The 18384-nt window shown below is 40.0% G+C and overlaps 1 protein-coding gene across 1 annotated transcript in view; it reads right to left on the bottom strand.

Annotated features, from left to right (window-relative positions):
• Positions 1-9471: 9471 nt before the first annotated feature.
• unc5da (unc-5 netrin receptor Da) overlaps positions 9472-18384 on the bottom strand; it is a 201505-nt gene continuing 192592 nt past the window's right edge. Inside the window, exons 15-18 of the mRNA XM_034240064.1 lie at positions 14655-14804; positions 13159-13323; positions 12728-12906; positions 9472-10874 (exon numbers count right to left, since the gene is read on the bottom strand). Of these exons, the coding sequence (XP_034095955.1) occupies positions 10676-10874; positions 12728-12906; positions 13159-13323; positions 14655-14804 (693 nt within the window). The 3' untranslated portion in view covers positions 9472-10675. The remainder of the gene's footprint in view (positions 10875-12727; positions 12907-13158; positions 13324-14654; positions 14805-18384) is intronic.

The raw sequence follows: 18384 nt of genomic DNA, 5'->3' as shown, positions 1-18384 counted from the left end.
CTGATAAAAACCCTGATGTGAGAGTTGTTACACCACTGTGTTGTTTACTCATAGTACACTGCTCAGTGCATCCTAGGTAATCCCATACTCTAAAAAAGGGAAAGAGTGTGAAAAAAAGAAAAGTTATCAGTGTGTTTGGAGCTTAAAAGAAGAAGTGAATACATCACATATTAAAAAACATGCACAAACAATCATTTTAATCTGGAACAAACAATACAACATCCAGTTTCATAACAGCTGCATCCCATCCACTCAAAGTTAAGCATGTATCTCAACTAAAACTCTAGGAAATCTCTATCTGTATCTTCCACTTGGAGCACATCCTGCTCCTCCTGAGGTCACCAAATACGTGCTCAAAAACAGGAAGTGTATGATTGAGTTATTTGCAGGCTTATCCTGAGCAAGTCAGTATTTATGTCCACTGGGTTGATTAGTTCAGATAGTAGACTTGTGCAATAACAATTATCACTGCAAAGTTGTGCAATTTATCGTCTGTATTTTTAGGGAGAATGTTTATGTCTTTACAGATGAAGTTAGTTGCTAAGGAGTGATTTGCATATCCTGTGTTGGAGTAGAGCGATGGTCCTGAGTGTGTTTGTATATGTGTGTATTTATGTTTGTGTACAGCAGATGGTGGTGAGTCGGAGAGTTTGACCTGCAGAGGAAAAGGCAACAAAATAAAAGGAAGGGAAACCTTCCTGAGCGTCAGTAACTCATCTTGTGACGCCTGCTGGGTATTGTTTCGCTTGCTGTTAAGGAAGGTTGAAAAAAAGCCATCAACTACAAGGAGCTGAACAAACTAAACGCAGCACATAAGCCATTAAGTGATTTTCATAAAAAACCCTCAAAAACCCTCAAAAAAGTCCCTTATTGCAATGTACTCTGACTGACGATTTCTTATAATTGATTTAAATTAGATTTTGTGATAAAATTAGAAGAAAATGCATTTCAGTGACATTCAGGCTGTATTCTTAGCAGACAACAGGACAGGAAATGTGTCAAATGTATCTACTTTCTTGGCCTGATGTCTTTGTTTGAGATAAGACATGTGGAACTTCAAAATGATTATTAATTTATCTACCAGGATGTGCCATTTATATGGATTTAAAACACATAATTAAAACTTGTAAACATGTGTTAATATGATTGGACCCCTCCGTACATCCTTTTATGTGAGAGCTCTCAATAACAAACACAACAACAGCCAGAGGGTCACAGCGGCCTGTTTACTGTCGCAAGTGAACAGTCACAGTGTGAATGCTGTGCTGAGGGGGGGGGGGGGGGGGGGGGCTGCAGCCTGACACAGAAGTTGATTAATTTGTTTATGTGTCATCTATGGAGTATTGGAGCATGACATTTATCCAGAACACTTCTCACGCATACAGTCACACATAAAAAAAAAACATACACATGTGTGGGGTTTTAAGTGACTCCAACAAATGGATTGAACCCATCTATTAATAAAAGATCACATGAGTGCTTGTGAACATCAATCATAATTATATTATCACCTGACTCTGCAGTTCCCCAGATGGAGCGTTTTAGCCTCTTTTAGCTCATGTATTGGATTAAAGGCCCTACACGTATTCTATACTATTTTGCTTCACTCACAATCTAAGTGTCCCCAATTCTAACATGCAGATGTTTAACATGTTTCCTGTTTAACATAGTCACCTATAATGGACCATTAAGCAGCCAAATAGGAGAGGTTATATCCCTGCGGACCCAGAGCAAAAAAGGGAGTGCCTACAGTATCAGGCTTACATTTGCCAGATGGTCACAAACTCCAAATGAGTGCTAATGGTGCTCCGTAGCTGCTGGATGTGGACACAGATAGACACATGTTTGGTAGCATGTTTGTCATAGGAACTTAAAGGGTGATAATTATTACAGTGGTATATTACAACTCGTGTCGGCTGCCCTCCAAGTGGCGACACAATTGATTATTTCAGGTTTAATACTAGAGGGAGGAAATGAATTAAACAGGAAAGGGGACAGCCAGAGTAACAGCTCTGTGTGCTTAGAGCTAAATGTGTCAGCCCGTTAATAGGCTCACAGTGGCAATGCTAACATGGCTAAACTCTCACATTCTTGTATACACTGCAAAAAACAGTTTACTTTGTTTTACTTGCCTTCAAGAATTAGATTTGATAGGGCCAGATTATTTTTGATCTGATTCGAAAATTGAGTTTAAGAAAAATGGCAGAATATTGAGTACCAAAGGCAGACTTAAAAGTGACACATTTGGGGAAATCCTTGAAATGTAAGGATTTTTCAATATAGATCAAAGAGCTTGTGAAGGGTAACGTTATTTATGGTTAATACGATGACATCTTAGAGCCAATTGAGAAAAGTTCATTCAAGTCATGTGACAAAAGCAGAAGACATATCGTGTGGGAGTTCCTGGAAAAATAATACATTGTCAAGTGGTGTATTGTCAAATCAGTTCACACATCCTGACACGCACAGATGTGTGTTCTATTTGAATGTCATGAAGGTGTTTGTTTGTGAGTAAGAAACAAGCCCTAAGAGGTTGAAGCAGGGAACAAGTGGCGAAAGAGAAAAGCCTCTTTTGGTTTTGTCCTGTCGAAATCGGGCTGAATATTAACTAAGTGGATTGCGATTGAGTGAAGAATGCTTTGTCTTTGTTGAGACCTTTGCAGTGATGTCACCAGTACTTTCCCTGGCACCACCTGGCCAGGAGAGGCCAGGCGGTTTATTGCAGCACTGAAGCTGTTGCAATGTGGCCTGATTAGTCACCTGATTGTTTTTTTAAAGGCCTTTCAATACAAAAGACAGGCTTCAGTTAGCGGTGCCATAAAGATTAGCTGCTTAGTGAGCTGTGTGTTTGTATGAGCGGCATGCAGGAATGTGTGTGGGTGTCGGTGTCTGATTTTTCTTGTATATATTCTGTGTGATTTAAGGAAAAAAATGGCATGAATAAATAATAAAGACGGATAACTTTAAGTGATTAAAAATAGAGACAGTGAGCCGGGTTTGCAAATGTGTGTGTGTAGAAAGTGAGAGAGGGTGGTGAAAGAAATCCCAAATAGAGAAAGTATGTTGGAAAAAGACTCAGTGGGAATTAAAGGAGGACTGGTGGCAGAACCCACAGCGCTGATGTTAGCTGTCTGATCCACTGAGAGACAGTTGGCAGCAGACGGTCTACCAGCCGCGAAAGGACAGTAATTCAAAGCATGCAACGTGACGCCGTTCCCTGCAAGCTGGGTCTGCAGTCACACACACACACACACACACACACACACACACACACACACACACACACACACACACACACACACACACACACACACACACACACACACACACACACACACACACACACACACACACACACACACACACACACACACACACACACACACACACACACACACACACACACACACACATACACACACACACACACACACACACACACACACACACACACACACACACACACACACACACACACACACACACACACACCAAAGTGTACCCTGTAAAAGTAACAAATGTACTGAGCGCTCCATTCCACGTGATCCAATTATTCACAGTTACAGCACATTTGGGCTGAAGCTAATCTCATAACTAAATGGTAGGCGCCTCTTGAAGAAAACAGATCTTCCAAACAACTTTAAAGAATTTAAGTCAGTAACTTTACTGTTTCTAAGAAGAAAATATGGCCAATAATATTTGCAATTATGCACTTAACAATGATTCAGTGTTTAGGTTAACACATAAATAAACTTTTGTTTCAGTATTTTGATCTTGTCAACACAGTCAAAGCTCTGAGTTAGACATAAAGATACAATTATGATGAAGTTGCCATGGTAACAGGAAAGAAACAGATTTAAGATAAAAATGTAATAGCATAAGGACAGAGGACGGAAACAAAGGAATAACAGTAAATAGTTGGTGAGAGGAAAACAAGATTCCAACTTTTATAGGTTAGTTCTCATGAGCTTCACATGACTTGCATTTAGCCCTTCTCTTGCCCCCCCCCGACCCCCACTCTTTTCTCCCTCTCTACCGAGCGCCCTCCCTCCCTTCTTTCCTCCACCACTTCCCTCCCCGCTGTCCCCCTCCTCTCCATGCAGCACATAGACTTCCTGTGTGTCCTGGCCTGAATGGTATGTGCATGGAGTGGGTGTCTGGGAGGCCTTTCATCCGGCATGGAAAGAAAAGAGAAGTCAAGAGAGAGACTGAAAAAAACAGAAAGCCAGAGAAGAGAGTCATCTTTAATCCGTTTGAGTCAGAGCAGTTGTCCAGGGACAGAGGGGTGGGGCGTACAGACGGGGTGAGAGGGCTCTGTGTGCCAGGGATGTGTGTGGCGTCTGGAGGGGAAGAGAGAGGCCTGCTGGGACAGCCTGCAGCCTTCCTGGGACAGATGACCTCCGATGGGGCATGGTTTGAACAGTCCAGAGATGAGACTAAACCAGAGCAGGTAGAAAAGATTAAAAGCACCTAAGACAAAATGAGGATTGTGTTGCAAGCTGTAATGGAAAAGGAATGGGAATCCTGTAGCCCTGCAGCCTCGTGCTGCACGGCGTTGTCAGACAGGGTGTAGCTGCTGCTGAGTGCCAGGCCTGTTAGACCCCCCCCCACACACACACACACACGCACACGCACACACACACCACACACACACACACACACACACACACACACACACCACACACACACCACACAACACACACACACAACACACACACACACACACACACACACACACACACACACACACACACACACACACACACACACACACACACACCATTTGAAGGGCACAGCTTGGGAGACTGCCTCATGTCATGGAAACAGCCTACAGTTGTGTGTGTGTGTGTGTGTGTGTGTGTGTGTGTGTGTGTGTGTCTGTTCGTGTATGCACCAGAGGCGTGCACATGCGCACAGTGTCAAGACATGCCTAGACAAGATAATGCTTCAAATGAAGAAAGCATACAGTGCCATCTGCTGTTGAGTTTTAATTGTTACTGTCAGTTAAGTTAAATCAAATAATAATTGTATGCTGCATAATAGATGCTTTCTGTTGTCAGACAAATGTATTATAAGTGTTTGTGGTTTATTTGGAGTAATATATGTAGATAACCAAACATTACATTAGAGTATTTATTTGGTCAGATCATCTTAAAATGCACTTCCTGCTGGCTCAGCTAACTTTACATTGATATGATCATTATTTAGAGAACTTGGATGTAAAAATAACATAAAAAACGTATTGAGTGTTGAGTTTTTATAATTAAATACTGAGGTGAAATCTGCATTTTATAATGGGGAACAAGAAAAGTTTTAAAAATGTAATTCCTTGTTGTTGCCCTTAGCTCTCAACCAGAGACTGCAGATTTATCACTTAAGTGACCCTCATTGCTCATTTAGATCACCTGCTTTTTGGCACTTTTATTACGTTTTATTACATGGGTGTTTCATGTCTCATATAAAACTCCTTCATGTGATAAGTGCTGTACTTTCTTATTTGTCCCGTCTTAAAAGTGTCAGATTGAACTAAGAGAAATGATCAGATACACGGTTGTAATGATAGATGCCAATATATATATATTACAAACAGTAGGCCTATGTTATCTATATTTATAACAGATGTTTGTTCTTGTTTTTAAACTAAATATAATTCTTTGAAAATTCAATTATTATATTGGTTGGTTTTGCATTATTATTATTTACCATCAATTCCTCAGATGTGCAGCTGTATTACCAGAAATGTGTGTTTTTAAACATAGCCTGATAATTCTGTTAATAATGTACATTAAGTAGATTTAAGAATGGAAACTAAATGTTTAAAACGCAGATAAACAGTATCTTATGCTTTCACTGCATATTTATTTCAACACAACACAGTATTTAGAGTTTCAAAATTCCAAATATTTGAAAAAATAAACAAGAAAAAGAATTTGGCTATAGTGAAACACCACCAGTGATAAGCATAACTTTTCACTGTCAACATAAACATCCATATAGCATGTCAATTCAACCAAAGGACAGAAAATGCATAAGGTTGTTTTAAATCAAACATATATAATTGCATTGCTCTATATGTAGACATAGCTATTTAAATAATAAAATAATAATAATGATAACCAGCAGTTGTATTTGATAAATAGAGTTATATGAGAATGAGATTGAAAAGGCAGTAGATCTCGTGCTGGAAAGAAAAGCAGAGAAATAGAAGCACAACCAACAAAATTAATAAATAGAGTTTTGAATTAAACTTTCACCACAATAGATGAATTGATATACTTTCACTTAAGTTAACATTGTTTTCAATTTTTTCCCCAAAGCAATGCAGATCTTAAGATAGTACGCTGTGAGAAAAACACTTTACATCACACGTCTCAACAAGCTGAAATAGGCTGGCTTTTCCAAGGACACTGCTTTTGTGTTCAAGTTACACTCAACTTTCTTTCACACACTCACACACATACACTCTCTGAGTCATTGAGTCTATGTAAAGGACACTGAAGGACACACTGAAAATCTGCATGTGACAGATGGTCAAATGGTTTTCAGTCAGCTCAGCGTGGCTGTAACTTCCTGGAGTCAGAGATAACAGGTTTAAATGCTTCAGCATCCTTAGAAAACACCTCTGCAGTGGATACAAGGTGGGTCGCTGTGCATGGCAATGAACAAAACAGCTTGCATATAACATAGAGTTTCTTTGATATGGTGAACAAAATATAATAACATTCTTGCCAGACTTTCTGATGACACCACATGGAGAGGCACAATTAGTTAGAAAGCTGTGTGATTTTTCGGATTTGGGGCACACGTAACTATACAATCTTTATGATTTTGCATGTGTTTTTGTATTAGTTACTATGTGTTTATGTGAGAGAAAATGGTGCCTTGGAACAGAACAAAAATCCACATTTCAGAAAAAAAGTCCATAGTAGGTATGGGAGAATTTGAACAGATACATTGGGGACAAAAAAGCTGAGTTTTTGAAAAAATATTTGGCAGAATAACACCTTGTTGTCCAAGCTTTGAGCCAAAAAAAGGCAATTTAAGAGAAGTTTCATGGCTTTGCCAACATGATTTCCTTCAAAGTCAAAAGTAATCTCCACTCCAGCCCTGTCCATGAAAATCTTTATGAGGTGGCATAAATAAGAACTTTATCACGTTCAAACTTCATTGTAGATCTGTAGCGAGGTATGGATCCTTTTCTGAATGGAAATCACTCAAAAATGTGTAGTGTATGCTGAGCATACAAACAGAGAAGAGGACTAAATTAAAACCTTCTACTGTGATGTGTAAAAACAAGTAGCCTACTATTTAAATTAGTGTAAAGGTCTTCTGAATATTGTGGTGCCATAACGCATCGGCTGTGTCCCATACAACATTTCCATCTCACGTTCCAGTTCTTTTAATGCAACCACAAACTTGGATGTTCAGTAGACCATCAGCTTTTTAACAGGGCGGTTGTCAAGACAAATAGACTTTTTCAAGCTAAATGTCTTCTGAAATTAATTCCTTGTTAGTGGTGGAGTTTTGGTATTTTCCTAAACTGTCAAGGATGGAAGAACCGTGCCTGACTACCTGTCAAACTACTGCCTGTATACAGTTAAACACCCCCCCATGCATTTAAGTGGCTTTGCTCTTTTAGTACTACAATACCTGCCTAATGGTCTCCAAACACAGGTGGAAAGGAGTGTTGTTGCCATTTTATTTGCTCCAAAAAGCTCTGACTCTTCAGAATCTAAATAAAGTAAAAAGCTTGTATTAAATTTGGAGGTTGCCAACATTGTCTGAGCCTTAGTAGAAAGGTCAACTCATGATTCTGAAGAAGTCAGCTCAGTGATGATATATCAGGGGGATATGTTGTGGAGGAATAGCTCAGGAAACTCTTTCAACTCGGATGATTCTTCTTTTGAGACCAGCTACAGTAATACTCTTTTTCCAGGAAAAGCAACGTTTGTTTGGCACCGTAAGCCAAGCTCTGTAGGAGGTCCCATGTACCACACTTTGAGGAGAAATTACTAACATTACAATGGGTCCATATTAGCCTACCTTTAGCCATACTTACATTTTCTAAAAAGGCAATTACTCTACTTCATAAACTCCCTAAATTCGATTAGATGAGACTGAACAAACTAAAATGGATCATTTTGGTGTTTGTAGTTAAACAGTTTTTAGTCAATCAATAGCCTTTTAACACTGTTGATTTTATGCTTGCTAGCTAGCTCATATAGCCCAACACCATGTCAATAAGGAGGGTTATCCGTCGTAGCGATTAGCTTATTCAAACAAAAGACTGTATGCTAGCTAGCTCATTATATAGCCCAAAACATTGTTGCCGAGGAGGCCAAGCTCTCCACTACTGCTAAAGCTTGTTTAGCACCTGTGCTAATGATAAGCAGTAGCATCAAGAGGCTACATTCGATTTCCTCGAGGCTTGCCTTCAGGCAGGATGGTGATCCCAAAATCTTGGATGGCCTGTTTGATTAAGAACAAATATTTGTTAGCTTAAATGATTTGTAAAGTAGAGCGCTTTTATGGAAATATAGTGCCTAAAATAATCACTAGTTCCAGCTTTTGTGAATATTTGACTTTTGGTAAGACAAAACGAGACATTTGAATGTGTTCACTTTGGCTTTGAAATTTGTATTCCACTATTTCCTGGTTCTTTATGGACGAAATTGATAAAATCATTAAGTTATGATTTAGATCATGCCGTCTGTATAAAGTAGCCTCCCTGTGAGTTAGTTTCTTCCAGGTGTTAATGTATTCCAAGCTTTGGCCTTTCTAAACAGTGACCTTTTCAGCTGATAGTGCAGAATCAGTCCCTCCGTATGGAGTTTTTCCTGTGCATGGTGTCCTTTAATCCATACAGACAGCTTGCTGATAGACTAAAGGTTAGCAATATTTACAGTTTGATTATTCGGCAGTCAGGGCTCAGTAAAAACAGATTTTCATGACCTCAAACTATCGAATGACGAGCATATCTCTGTGATAAGATACCTCGAAATATTTCCATGACTACGCATGGACAGTAATCTGCTTTTTCAGCATGAGCCTGCTCGACTCTGCATCCTTCATTTTCAGCTTCGATAGAAACGGTAAGTCTTAGTTAATTAAAGGGATTGTTCGACAGTTTGAGAAATTATATTATTTAAAATGTAAAGAAAATGTTTATACCACTCTCATATTAGGAATGGCATGGATCTTCTTATGTAAATAGGCAGAAAAGCACACAGCTTATTCATCAAAATGCAGAAATATGCCTCAATTACTTGAAAACTAAATCTGCCATCCAAGCATAACCGACATGGTTCTTTCAAATTTTTTCTAACAATAGGATTTCTTTATTTAATATTTAATTTCTGAATGCAGTTTTAAAAGATTTATTGTAACTGATTTCTCCACCGTATTTTGGGCTTTCAGGTGTTTCAAGAACTGAATTCATTAAGTAGATGAAAAGAGACAGCCAACACAGAGTTCAACACAAAGTCACTTTATCATGTTTTTGGGGCAGGTGGAGCAACTCTGCCTGGGGAAGAGGAGAGAAGGGAGTGGGAGTGAGAGTCGGCGGCGTGTCTCCAAATAATGATCTCCAGGTATTTTTCAGATAATCCAAAAAACGGCAGCTCAAATCAAGCCACACATTAAAAGTCAAAATGTAGATACACAAAAAAAAAAAAAGTCCCAGAGGGTCTTGAAAGTACACACCACTTAACCAGCATCAACACGTAGCAGCATATGTAATGTTCACAATGTTTGACTGGTATAAAGTCCCCTATTACACAGAGAGACATTCATTTTCCAACAAAAGAACCAAAAGCTGATCAGTAGACATTATGGGATGTGGTGCACCTCTGGCTGCATTGCATTATACATTGGGATCAATGATCCTCTTCTGCAGCCTTTGCTTTGACATTGTGTTATGCAAGTGTACTTGAAAATGTTCTACGTGTGGGCGTCTTTAAAAAGAATAGTTCTCTTCTTATACAGCCTTACATTGTTTTTCAGCATGTGGACATCATCAGAACATTTTAAATGCTAATTGTAGTCAGTATCTTTGACCTAAATTCTGACAAAATAAATATATCTGGTATCCATGACTTTCAGTTTCCTCCTCTAACTCCAGCATTCTTTTTACAGATACTTTGTAGAAAAAGGAAAAGAAGCATTAGGAGATATGTTAAATGAATGACAACAAAATGACATTACACTAAACATTTTGACAGCCCAGAGGACTGTTTGTGGGTGAGAGCCAGCACATCTGATCCGGGTAAAGTCACAACATCAGTCTGGTTAAAACACACTCCAACCTACACAGAGAATCCTCTTCACACACCATCATCCTTAAATACAGATATCAAACCTGTAAGGAGACATTTCTCAATCAAAGATGGTTGTGAGATCTCGGTCTAAAATGTTTTGTAAGTGCCTCTCAATAACTCAAATACTTCCCCACTCATTTCCTTCTTTGTCTTCCCTTCGTTCTTCATTCCCATCTGTCTGTATGTGCTATTTGGTTTAGCAGAGGTGTTCCTTTAGTAACAGTCCAAACTGAGTTTCCCTGCTGTCCTCTTTGCGCTCCTGCTCCTCTTCCTCACCACAGGTTAGCTAGTACACCTGATCACCAGTGTTCATGCAGTAAAGGTTCGTAATTATTCTGATCTGCTGCTGTAGACCCGCCCTACCCAAGTGGAGTGAATTCAGAGTCCCGTTCTTCTCTGCTGCAGCCATGAGTGGCGGTCCTGGGGGACTGGACCTTTCCGATTTCTTCAAGGGCGCTGGCCAGAGAGTCCAGGTCCCCCGAGTCCTGTTGCTGGGCTTCCCACAGACTCAGAATCACTGAGGAGGGGCTCTCCTGACATGCAAAGTAGCACAGGTTCCTACAAACCAGGGAAACAGAATTATGTATTACAGTGTGGATCACATGGGAGGAGTAACAAAGGAGAGTGCCAGTTAGTGATTCATCAATGAAGTGATTGCCTTGCACTATTTATGATAAGAAGGCCAAAGCCAACACATTTTAAAAGATGTGCTCCAGTGATCAATCTTCCCCCAAGTTTATTTTGTAATAGACTAAACAGACAGATTTCCTGACTTTTAGCCCCATGTATTGAAAACTCAAAAACAGTGGATCTCACATTTACCACAATACAACTCAATCAAGTTGTCATTGAACATTTTCACTTCTTCAACACTCCAGAGCCGAGTCTACAGATCCACTCTGGGGTCACATGGTAGAAAATAGTTGATGTGTGAATCCATGCCAAATAATAATTTTTGCCTTTGATAGTTCCACAAGTTCACTTCAATATAACGTTTACTGCTAGTGCAGTACTTTGTGTTATATAATAGTATTGCCACTCTTACATTAATAAGGAATCTAGCTTCTTCCTTTACCACTGAGAAACCAAACGACCTATAAATCAAAACAATACATAATTGAATGAATAAATAAATATTCCTCATTTGGTGTGTACCCAACATTTAGACTTTTTCATGTTTAGAATTCATGTGCACATACATTTTGCCTTTTTTTTTTTAATATGGTAATTTCTAAATGCCACGCCTGCTTTCTCTATAGAACCCTTGTCTGTCAGTAATATAGTCAGCATAGATCAAGTCAACTCATTTGTCTTGAGTAAAAGCATTGATGAAGTGAAATCCAGTTACAGAGTGTAGCATGGTTTATTGTATAATAAAGTCATGATTTTCTTTATGTGCTGTTGTTATAACGCCTATCCAACAGAGAGCACTGTTTCCTCACAATGAGATTTCCTCTGTTGCCTTTAACCTTGTTTTCTTTTCTATCCCACGTTTCCATCCCTGGTATAAAGATGTTCCCACACATTCAGAGAAATAATGAATCTTAATTAAGTAGAGACATTTACAATAAATGCTTCTTGGTGAAAGAAATACGAAATCCTTTCCCATTCTTCAGTCCAAGATGTTTGTTCTCAGCTTCGGTTTAAATATAATTCCTTAATCACATGTCGCAGTTTCTCAGTGAACCTTTCCCTCTTATGATTCTTGATTTGGCAGGAAAGAGAGCATTTTCTACTTTCAGTACTTCCTACTACTTTCTCGAGTGCTTGAAGGAGCAGACTGCGAGCCCTTGATTATTGACTCCTCTTCTAAAGCACAAATAGAGACCATCCAATTCTAAACACCTAATATCCTCTGCAGCCTACGCAAATACTGACCTGGCACAACCTCTGAAAAGTTTAGCAGGAGTTGAAGGATGCAAAGATGCTGCTAATGAAGAGTGCTAACATGAACACATTTTCTTGCCGGAGGCTGGCCTGTCAGCGGTCTCAGACCTTCATCTCATTTCTGCAAAACACGGCATATTCACTGCACTTACTCTGACTAAAGGTGGCTTTTACATCCCCCCCCCTCGCCCTCCCTCTCTGTGCATGTGTTACTAGATCTATAATGAAATCAGCAGTGTGGCGTGTTACTGAAGGCTGCTTGGTGATGGAAGATTAAGGCTGACACGGTGCCTACATTCTAGATTAAAAATAGTATTCAAAGTGGGAGCAACGTTTTGATAAACGAGAACATCCAGCATTTCTGCTTTTTATTCATTATCCTGTTATAACACCTTAAAGCAACATACAGGCACATTCATATATCTGAGCTTGTCCTCAGTGAAAGGTAAAAGACACCTGCATACAATAACGAAGGATAATCAAATATAGGTTTCAGAGCTCTATAACTCTGACACCTCTCATACCTGTCTATGTGGAGCTTTTGAGCCAGGAGCTGCCAGTCCTTCCCCTTGGCATTAGCAGTGTCAAATGTAGCGCTGATCCGCTGACGGATGGACAGAGGGATTTTAAAAGCCCTTGACCCTGTCTGAGAGGTGATGGTACAGTCTGACTGAGTGAAAAAGGGAACCACTCCCTTTTCATTCTGGCAGCACGGAGAAAAAAGAAAGAGGTGTCAGGGTGATTTTTGAAAATGCTGCTGAAATTCTCAAAATGAAGACAAGGAGTTATCAAGACAATTTGCAATCTATACATGAAAAGCTCCCTGAGACTGAGAGGCTCATTAAGCAAGCCCTTAAATCAAATCAAGAGTTTTTCAGCGTAATAAAATAACCTATTAACAAGCTGCTTGACTGCCCACGTAGCGAGGACACACTGTCTGCCTCTCACTGCTCACCTCCACCACAGACGTGTACACCTGCAGGATCTGCTCTTCGCCTTTCACCTGGCGGACGCTGATCTTGCAGGAGAGCTGGGACGACGAGTGGCTGTATCGCTCCAGAGAGAAGGCACACTGCAGGGGACACTGGCTACTGGCCCACACCTGAGAAAAGGAGAACTCCTGCAGAGCAGCACAGACGGAGAGAGGACAATGAGAGGATTAGATAGAGGAGACAACACACTCATTAAATCAAAGGCATTAGTTATTTGAAAGCTGCTTTGTCACCCACTTTGCCGTGTAAAAAGATTCATTAAGAGCCAATGAGTGGCCTCTTTAACCAATCAATGGTGTTACCTAATCAAGCAGTTTACCCGTCAGACAGAGCACCAACAGGCATTCAGAGCCTCGGGGACCAAAATGTATCCTGCTTACATCTGGAGAAGCCAGTCATTAGTGCGAAAATGTAATAAAATATACATTATGTTACTGACTGTTGCCTGGGAGAAATAATCCAGTTTCTTGATATTACTTTTACATAATAACTGTGGCTATTCTCACATGCAAGCATTAGGTTAATCTTACAGTCCTAAGCCAGCATCATTAGTCACTGAATTAGTCATTACGCCATCCGCTTTTAGTTAAAGAACAGCCAACAGCATTAATTACACTGCCATGTCTTGTCTTTTATGTTTTATTTTCTAACTTCGGATAACATGCCTTGATTAATCGTGTAAATGCCAAAGTCTTAGATCAGGGACTGTAACGTGATTTTGGAATGAAGACACGGATGCCTTAATTGACCCTGTTGCACTTCCCTGCAAAGTGGCAGTTGGAAAAGTAAGGAGCTTTGGAGTAAATGGAATCGAAGAGCCCAATTTTACCTTCCATTACTAACTACTGTGTGACCCAGACGGTGTCACATGAGAGCAGGTCAAAAACACTGCTGTACGGATGAATCATCCTCTTTTCACATCCATCAGAGAGGAGGATGGCTACTTGTGAAAGCCTCCTTGAGAGCAAAGTGGTGTCTGAAGGAAGCCTACAGTCATCTTCTCTGTAGGACCCTCACATGGCAGCTTTTACTCTCCAAAAAGCCTTGTTGGTATTCTGGCAGCACTACGGTGGGCTAATTCTGCTAATAGGATGTCACTGTTGGGATAAACATCACAGGGCAGAGCAGAACATGCAGTGTGTGGACCTCTAGGAAGATAAGTAGGACATGTGTGTGTGTGTGTGTGTGTGTGTCATAATTAGTTTTATAAGGGTGTGTGAGTGAGATAGCTAGCCTTAGCGATCTCCTGCTGTGCCCTTGCTGCTGTCCTTTTGCTTTGATGTGACCATGTTAGGAAAAGGGAAACTGATAGAGGAGAGGAAGCAGAGCAGATGAAGGTGCATGGTTTCTCTGTGACCCTCATTAAGGGGAGCTCCATTTACATCAGAAGTGCACACACTGTAAACTTGATCGCACTTTTACACTTACTGACACCATCCCATCGTAATGAACTTCCTACCTGGCAGGTGGTGAAAGGCTTGATGCTCCAGAGTAGCTGTGGGACGTCCTGGATGGATACCTGCAGGCTGAACGTGTTCCCCCTGAACAGCATCATTTTAGGCTCTTCCAGCAGCCGCCCCCCCCTACTGTGCTCGCCCACCGCCACCTCCTGATCAATGAGGAGGAGGGCAGAGGTTAGGGTCTATATTTTATTATGTTGACACACTCTGAGTATCAAGCCAGGACTCAAAAGTGCTGATAACAGAAATCTGACTCAAAAACACTTCATCTGTTCCACAGTGCGGACATTTTGATTGTTACAGTAAAGGGAGAGTGCAGATAAAAGGAGAAAAAGCGTAGGTTGGTCAAATAAAGAGGAAAGCACACATGAATCAAATAAGTACATATATATATTAGTGCTGTCAAAATTATCGCGTTAACGGCGGTAATTAATTTTTTGAATTAATTGCGTTAAAATATTTAACGCATTTAACGCATGTGCAGAATGGCCCGCCCCATACGTGCCACCAGTGGCAGCACAGACAGCAGTTAGTAAGATTGATTTCAGTAGCCACGGTTTTGAAAACTTTTGTCACGTAGTGATCGTCTTCTCAATAGAACATCTTTGATAACGGCGTGGTGTTGTTGCAGGAAGTCCCGACGGAGAATACTTTTGCTGTAGTACAGGTAACACATAACTGGTACGCAGGTTATGTGCGTAATCTGAAATGCGTACCGTCACTTGTGTCACAAAGCGCATTTGCTTACCGACGTACTTGTGAAGCTTTTCCAGAAGGCGGTTAGATCACCGGACGACAGAGTCGGTCTCCGTGTGCACAGACAGGGCTGCTGTTAACGTCGGTCTGTACAACGGAATTGTGCCAAAACTACGCCAACCGGCGGCGGAGGGAGACTCCCCCCCTTCACTGGAGAACTGCGCTAAAACAGCTGATCACAACGTTCACACTCTGTGGTCACGAAGTACTCCACTAGCCGCCGCCGCCCCCCCCCCTCTGTCGACTTTCCTGAAGTACTCCCCCGTTGATAGAAATCAACACGTAATGAATTAAGACCCCACGGTTTGATGATTGATAGGTGTGTGGGTTGTCTTTCATTTTGACACGCAGAAAAATGTTATAATAAACATATGTTAAATGGATATATCCGCCTTCTTTCATTTATCTTTCCATTCCCACAACAATATACATAAATAAATGGCATATTTTGGACATAGTTCGAATGGTGATTAATCATGATTAATTAATTTTTAAGCTGTGATTAATCTGATTAAAAATTGTAATCGTTTGACAGCCCTAATATATATAGAAAATAATAAGTAGCAGAGTTATTAAGCAAGTAAACATATAGAATGTGCGAAGTATATGAATAATAAACCAATATCCTCTCATAGAAACAGGTCTGGGAACTATTGAAATGGTTAAGCAAGGGTTTTAAGAGTTTTAAAGAAATGTAAGAAATTAAAAGGACTAATTAAATTAATTGTTGACTAATTTTAAATAAAATAATAGTTATAAAAGTTAAGGAAGATTCTCTATATTCTCGGTAGAACTCTAATAGGAATATTGTTGCAAAATTCCAGTATAAAGAAGAGCAAAAAAAGAAAATAAGAAGAGATTTGAAAAATGTGATATTTGTACATTTAATTTAACACTTAACTTTACTTCACATCTGATACTGTACATGCATATCAATTTGCCACTGACCACGACTTGTTTTTTTTATCCAGATTTTGAACCTGAGTATTTTATATATTTTGTATTTGTTCCTTTGTTATCTATTACATTTGCACTCTTCCCACTACGTACTGCGATTACTGCAGAGCAATTTCCCCCCGGGATACATTCTTCTTACTTTGATCTCATCTTATCTATTCTTGCTTTGAGAAACACTGTGACCATGATGCAAAATAAAAAAATCCTTGCTAAACGAAAAATAAAAGCTGTCATTTTGAACCTTTAAAATGCACCCAAAGCAATTAGCCTCTGAAAGTTAAAGTTAACGGTGGCCCTCAGGAGCCACTGCTGCAGCACGAACATAAATGAAAGAAACTGACACACTGCATGGCTGTGAAAATCAGATGAGGGAAAAGAAAGCAGCCTGATTTGTTATTCACACATATTGGTTGTTGTAGACAAAGACAAGACAAAAACAGAGAAAAATATCTCAACAAAAGTCCTTTGTCAATATTATTCTTTTTGCCTTGCAGACCTGGGATATTGTAATTCTCTGAATCAATAGGAAGCAACAACATCTGTGTGCATAATGTACTTGTTTTTGTTTACATTCTCTGTATCTAGGGAATGCAGGTGTGTGGGTGTGTGTCCGGTAGGCTTGGTGTTTTTCTTCTCAGCACAAAGAGAGGAAGGGATGCAAAGCATACTGTCTGTCCAGAAACTGATCAATTCCTGCTTCGAGCTCACAGGGGAAATTAATTGTCGCATAAAGCACAAACAAAAGCCAACACAAAAAGAACAATGAACAAATAACCATGCCTGACTTATGGAGAGGTGGTTCGGACCGGCTCCTGGTGCTTACAAGCTATTTCTCTTTGTTCACATGCAATTCTAGCATTTGAATGAAGCCAGAAGTGAAGTTCGGCCAGTGGCAATTCAGCTATCAGCACGACTTGAGAGAAGCTGAATGTGTTTAATTAAGGCAGGAGACAAATTGCTCTAGCTAAAAACGAATGTGTTGGCTGCAGAACACTGCAAAGAGGAAGGGCATACTTTTCAACAGTATAAAGACAGACTGGTGCTGCACTTGAAAATGTGTCTGTGTTTTAACATGTTGAAATACTGTGCAAATGGAAAGCAATGCAGAAACACATTTAATTAACAGAGAGCAAATTCAATTACGCAAAGAAAGGGCAGAGAAGCAACCTTGGAGCATCTGTTGTCTTTGTAATTAAAAGTCCCTCTTTGTCTGTCTAGTCATCAAGCATCTACCCCTGGCAGTGCTACTGAGCAGTGGAGCAAAGAAAAAACCCAGACAGCCATTCTCTCAGGCAAAACAAGCAGCCGCAAACTCCCAACCTTTGCAATTTAGATTTCTTCAATCAAATATTTATAATCATACTATTTTAGGATTTGGCGGTTAAGTGGATGGCGATGTTGGCCTGTTGGTCAATCCACCATTAAAAGGATTGTCACAGAATGTTCTATATTCACTATTCCCAGATGATGTATCCTAATGACTTTTGTGATCTTCTTCCAGTAGTGCCACCATAAAGGATGACATTTGTGCTTTTGGGGGAAATGTCAGGACAACTTTTGGATGGATTGTCATTAAATCTGGTTCAAACATTGTTGTTCTGCTCAGGATGATTGTAGTCACATGGATGATCTATATCTTTATATTTAGAGCCAGCAACAGGTTTGTTCTATTTAGTTTTTTCTACAGCTCTACTTTTTCTTCAATGTTAAACTGCTAACATTAGCAGGCTAACACCACTGGCTACAATGCAATGAAGGCAGACCCTTAAGCATGTTAGCATGCTGACATTAAAATGTCACATGTCTAAGTACAGCCCATAGACTGAATATGTGAAATGGACATAGTCACCCATTGCTGTAGACCAGTGGTTTTCAAACTGTGGGGCGCGACCCCTGGTGGGTCGCGGAGGTACTGCAGGGGTGTGCGGGAAGATTTCTTTATTTTAATATTTTCTCCTTTTAGCTTTGTGAAGCACCTTGAGATGACGTTGTTTTTAAAGTGTGCTATATAAATCA

Source organism: Gymnodraco acuticeps, unplaced genomic scaffold (assembly GCF_902827175.1).
Source record: "Gymnodraco acuticeps unplaced genomic scaffold, fGymAcu1.1, whole genome shotgun sequence".
NCBI classification, from domain to species: Eukaryota; Metazoa; Chordata; class Actinopteri; order Perciformes; family Bathydraconidae; genus Gymnodraco; species Gymnodraco acuticeps.
This window is presented reverse-complemented; position numbering and strand designations above follow the sequence as displayed.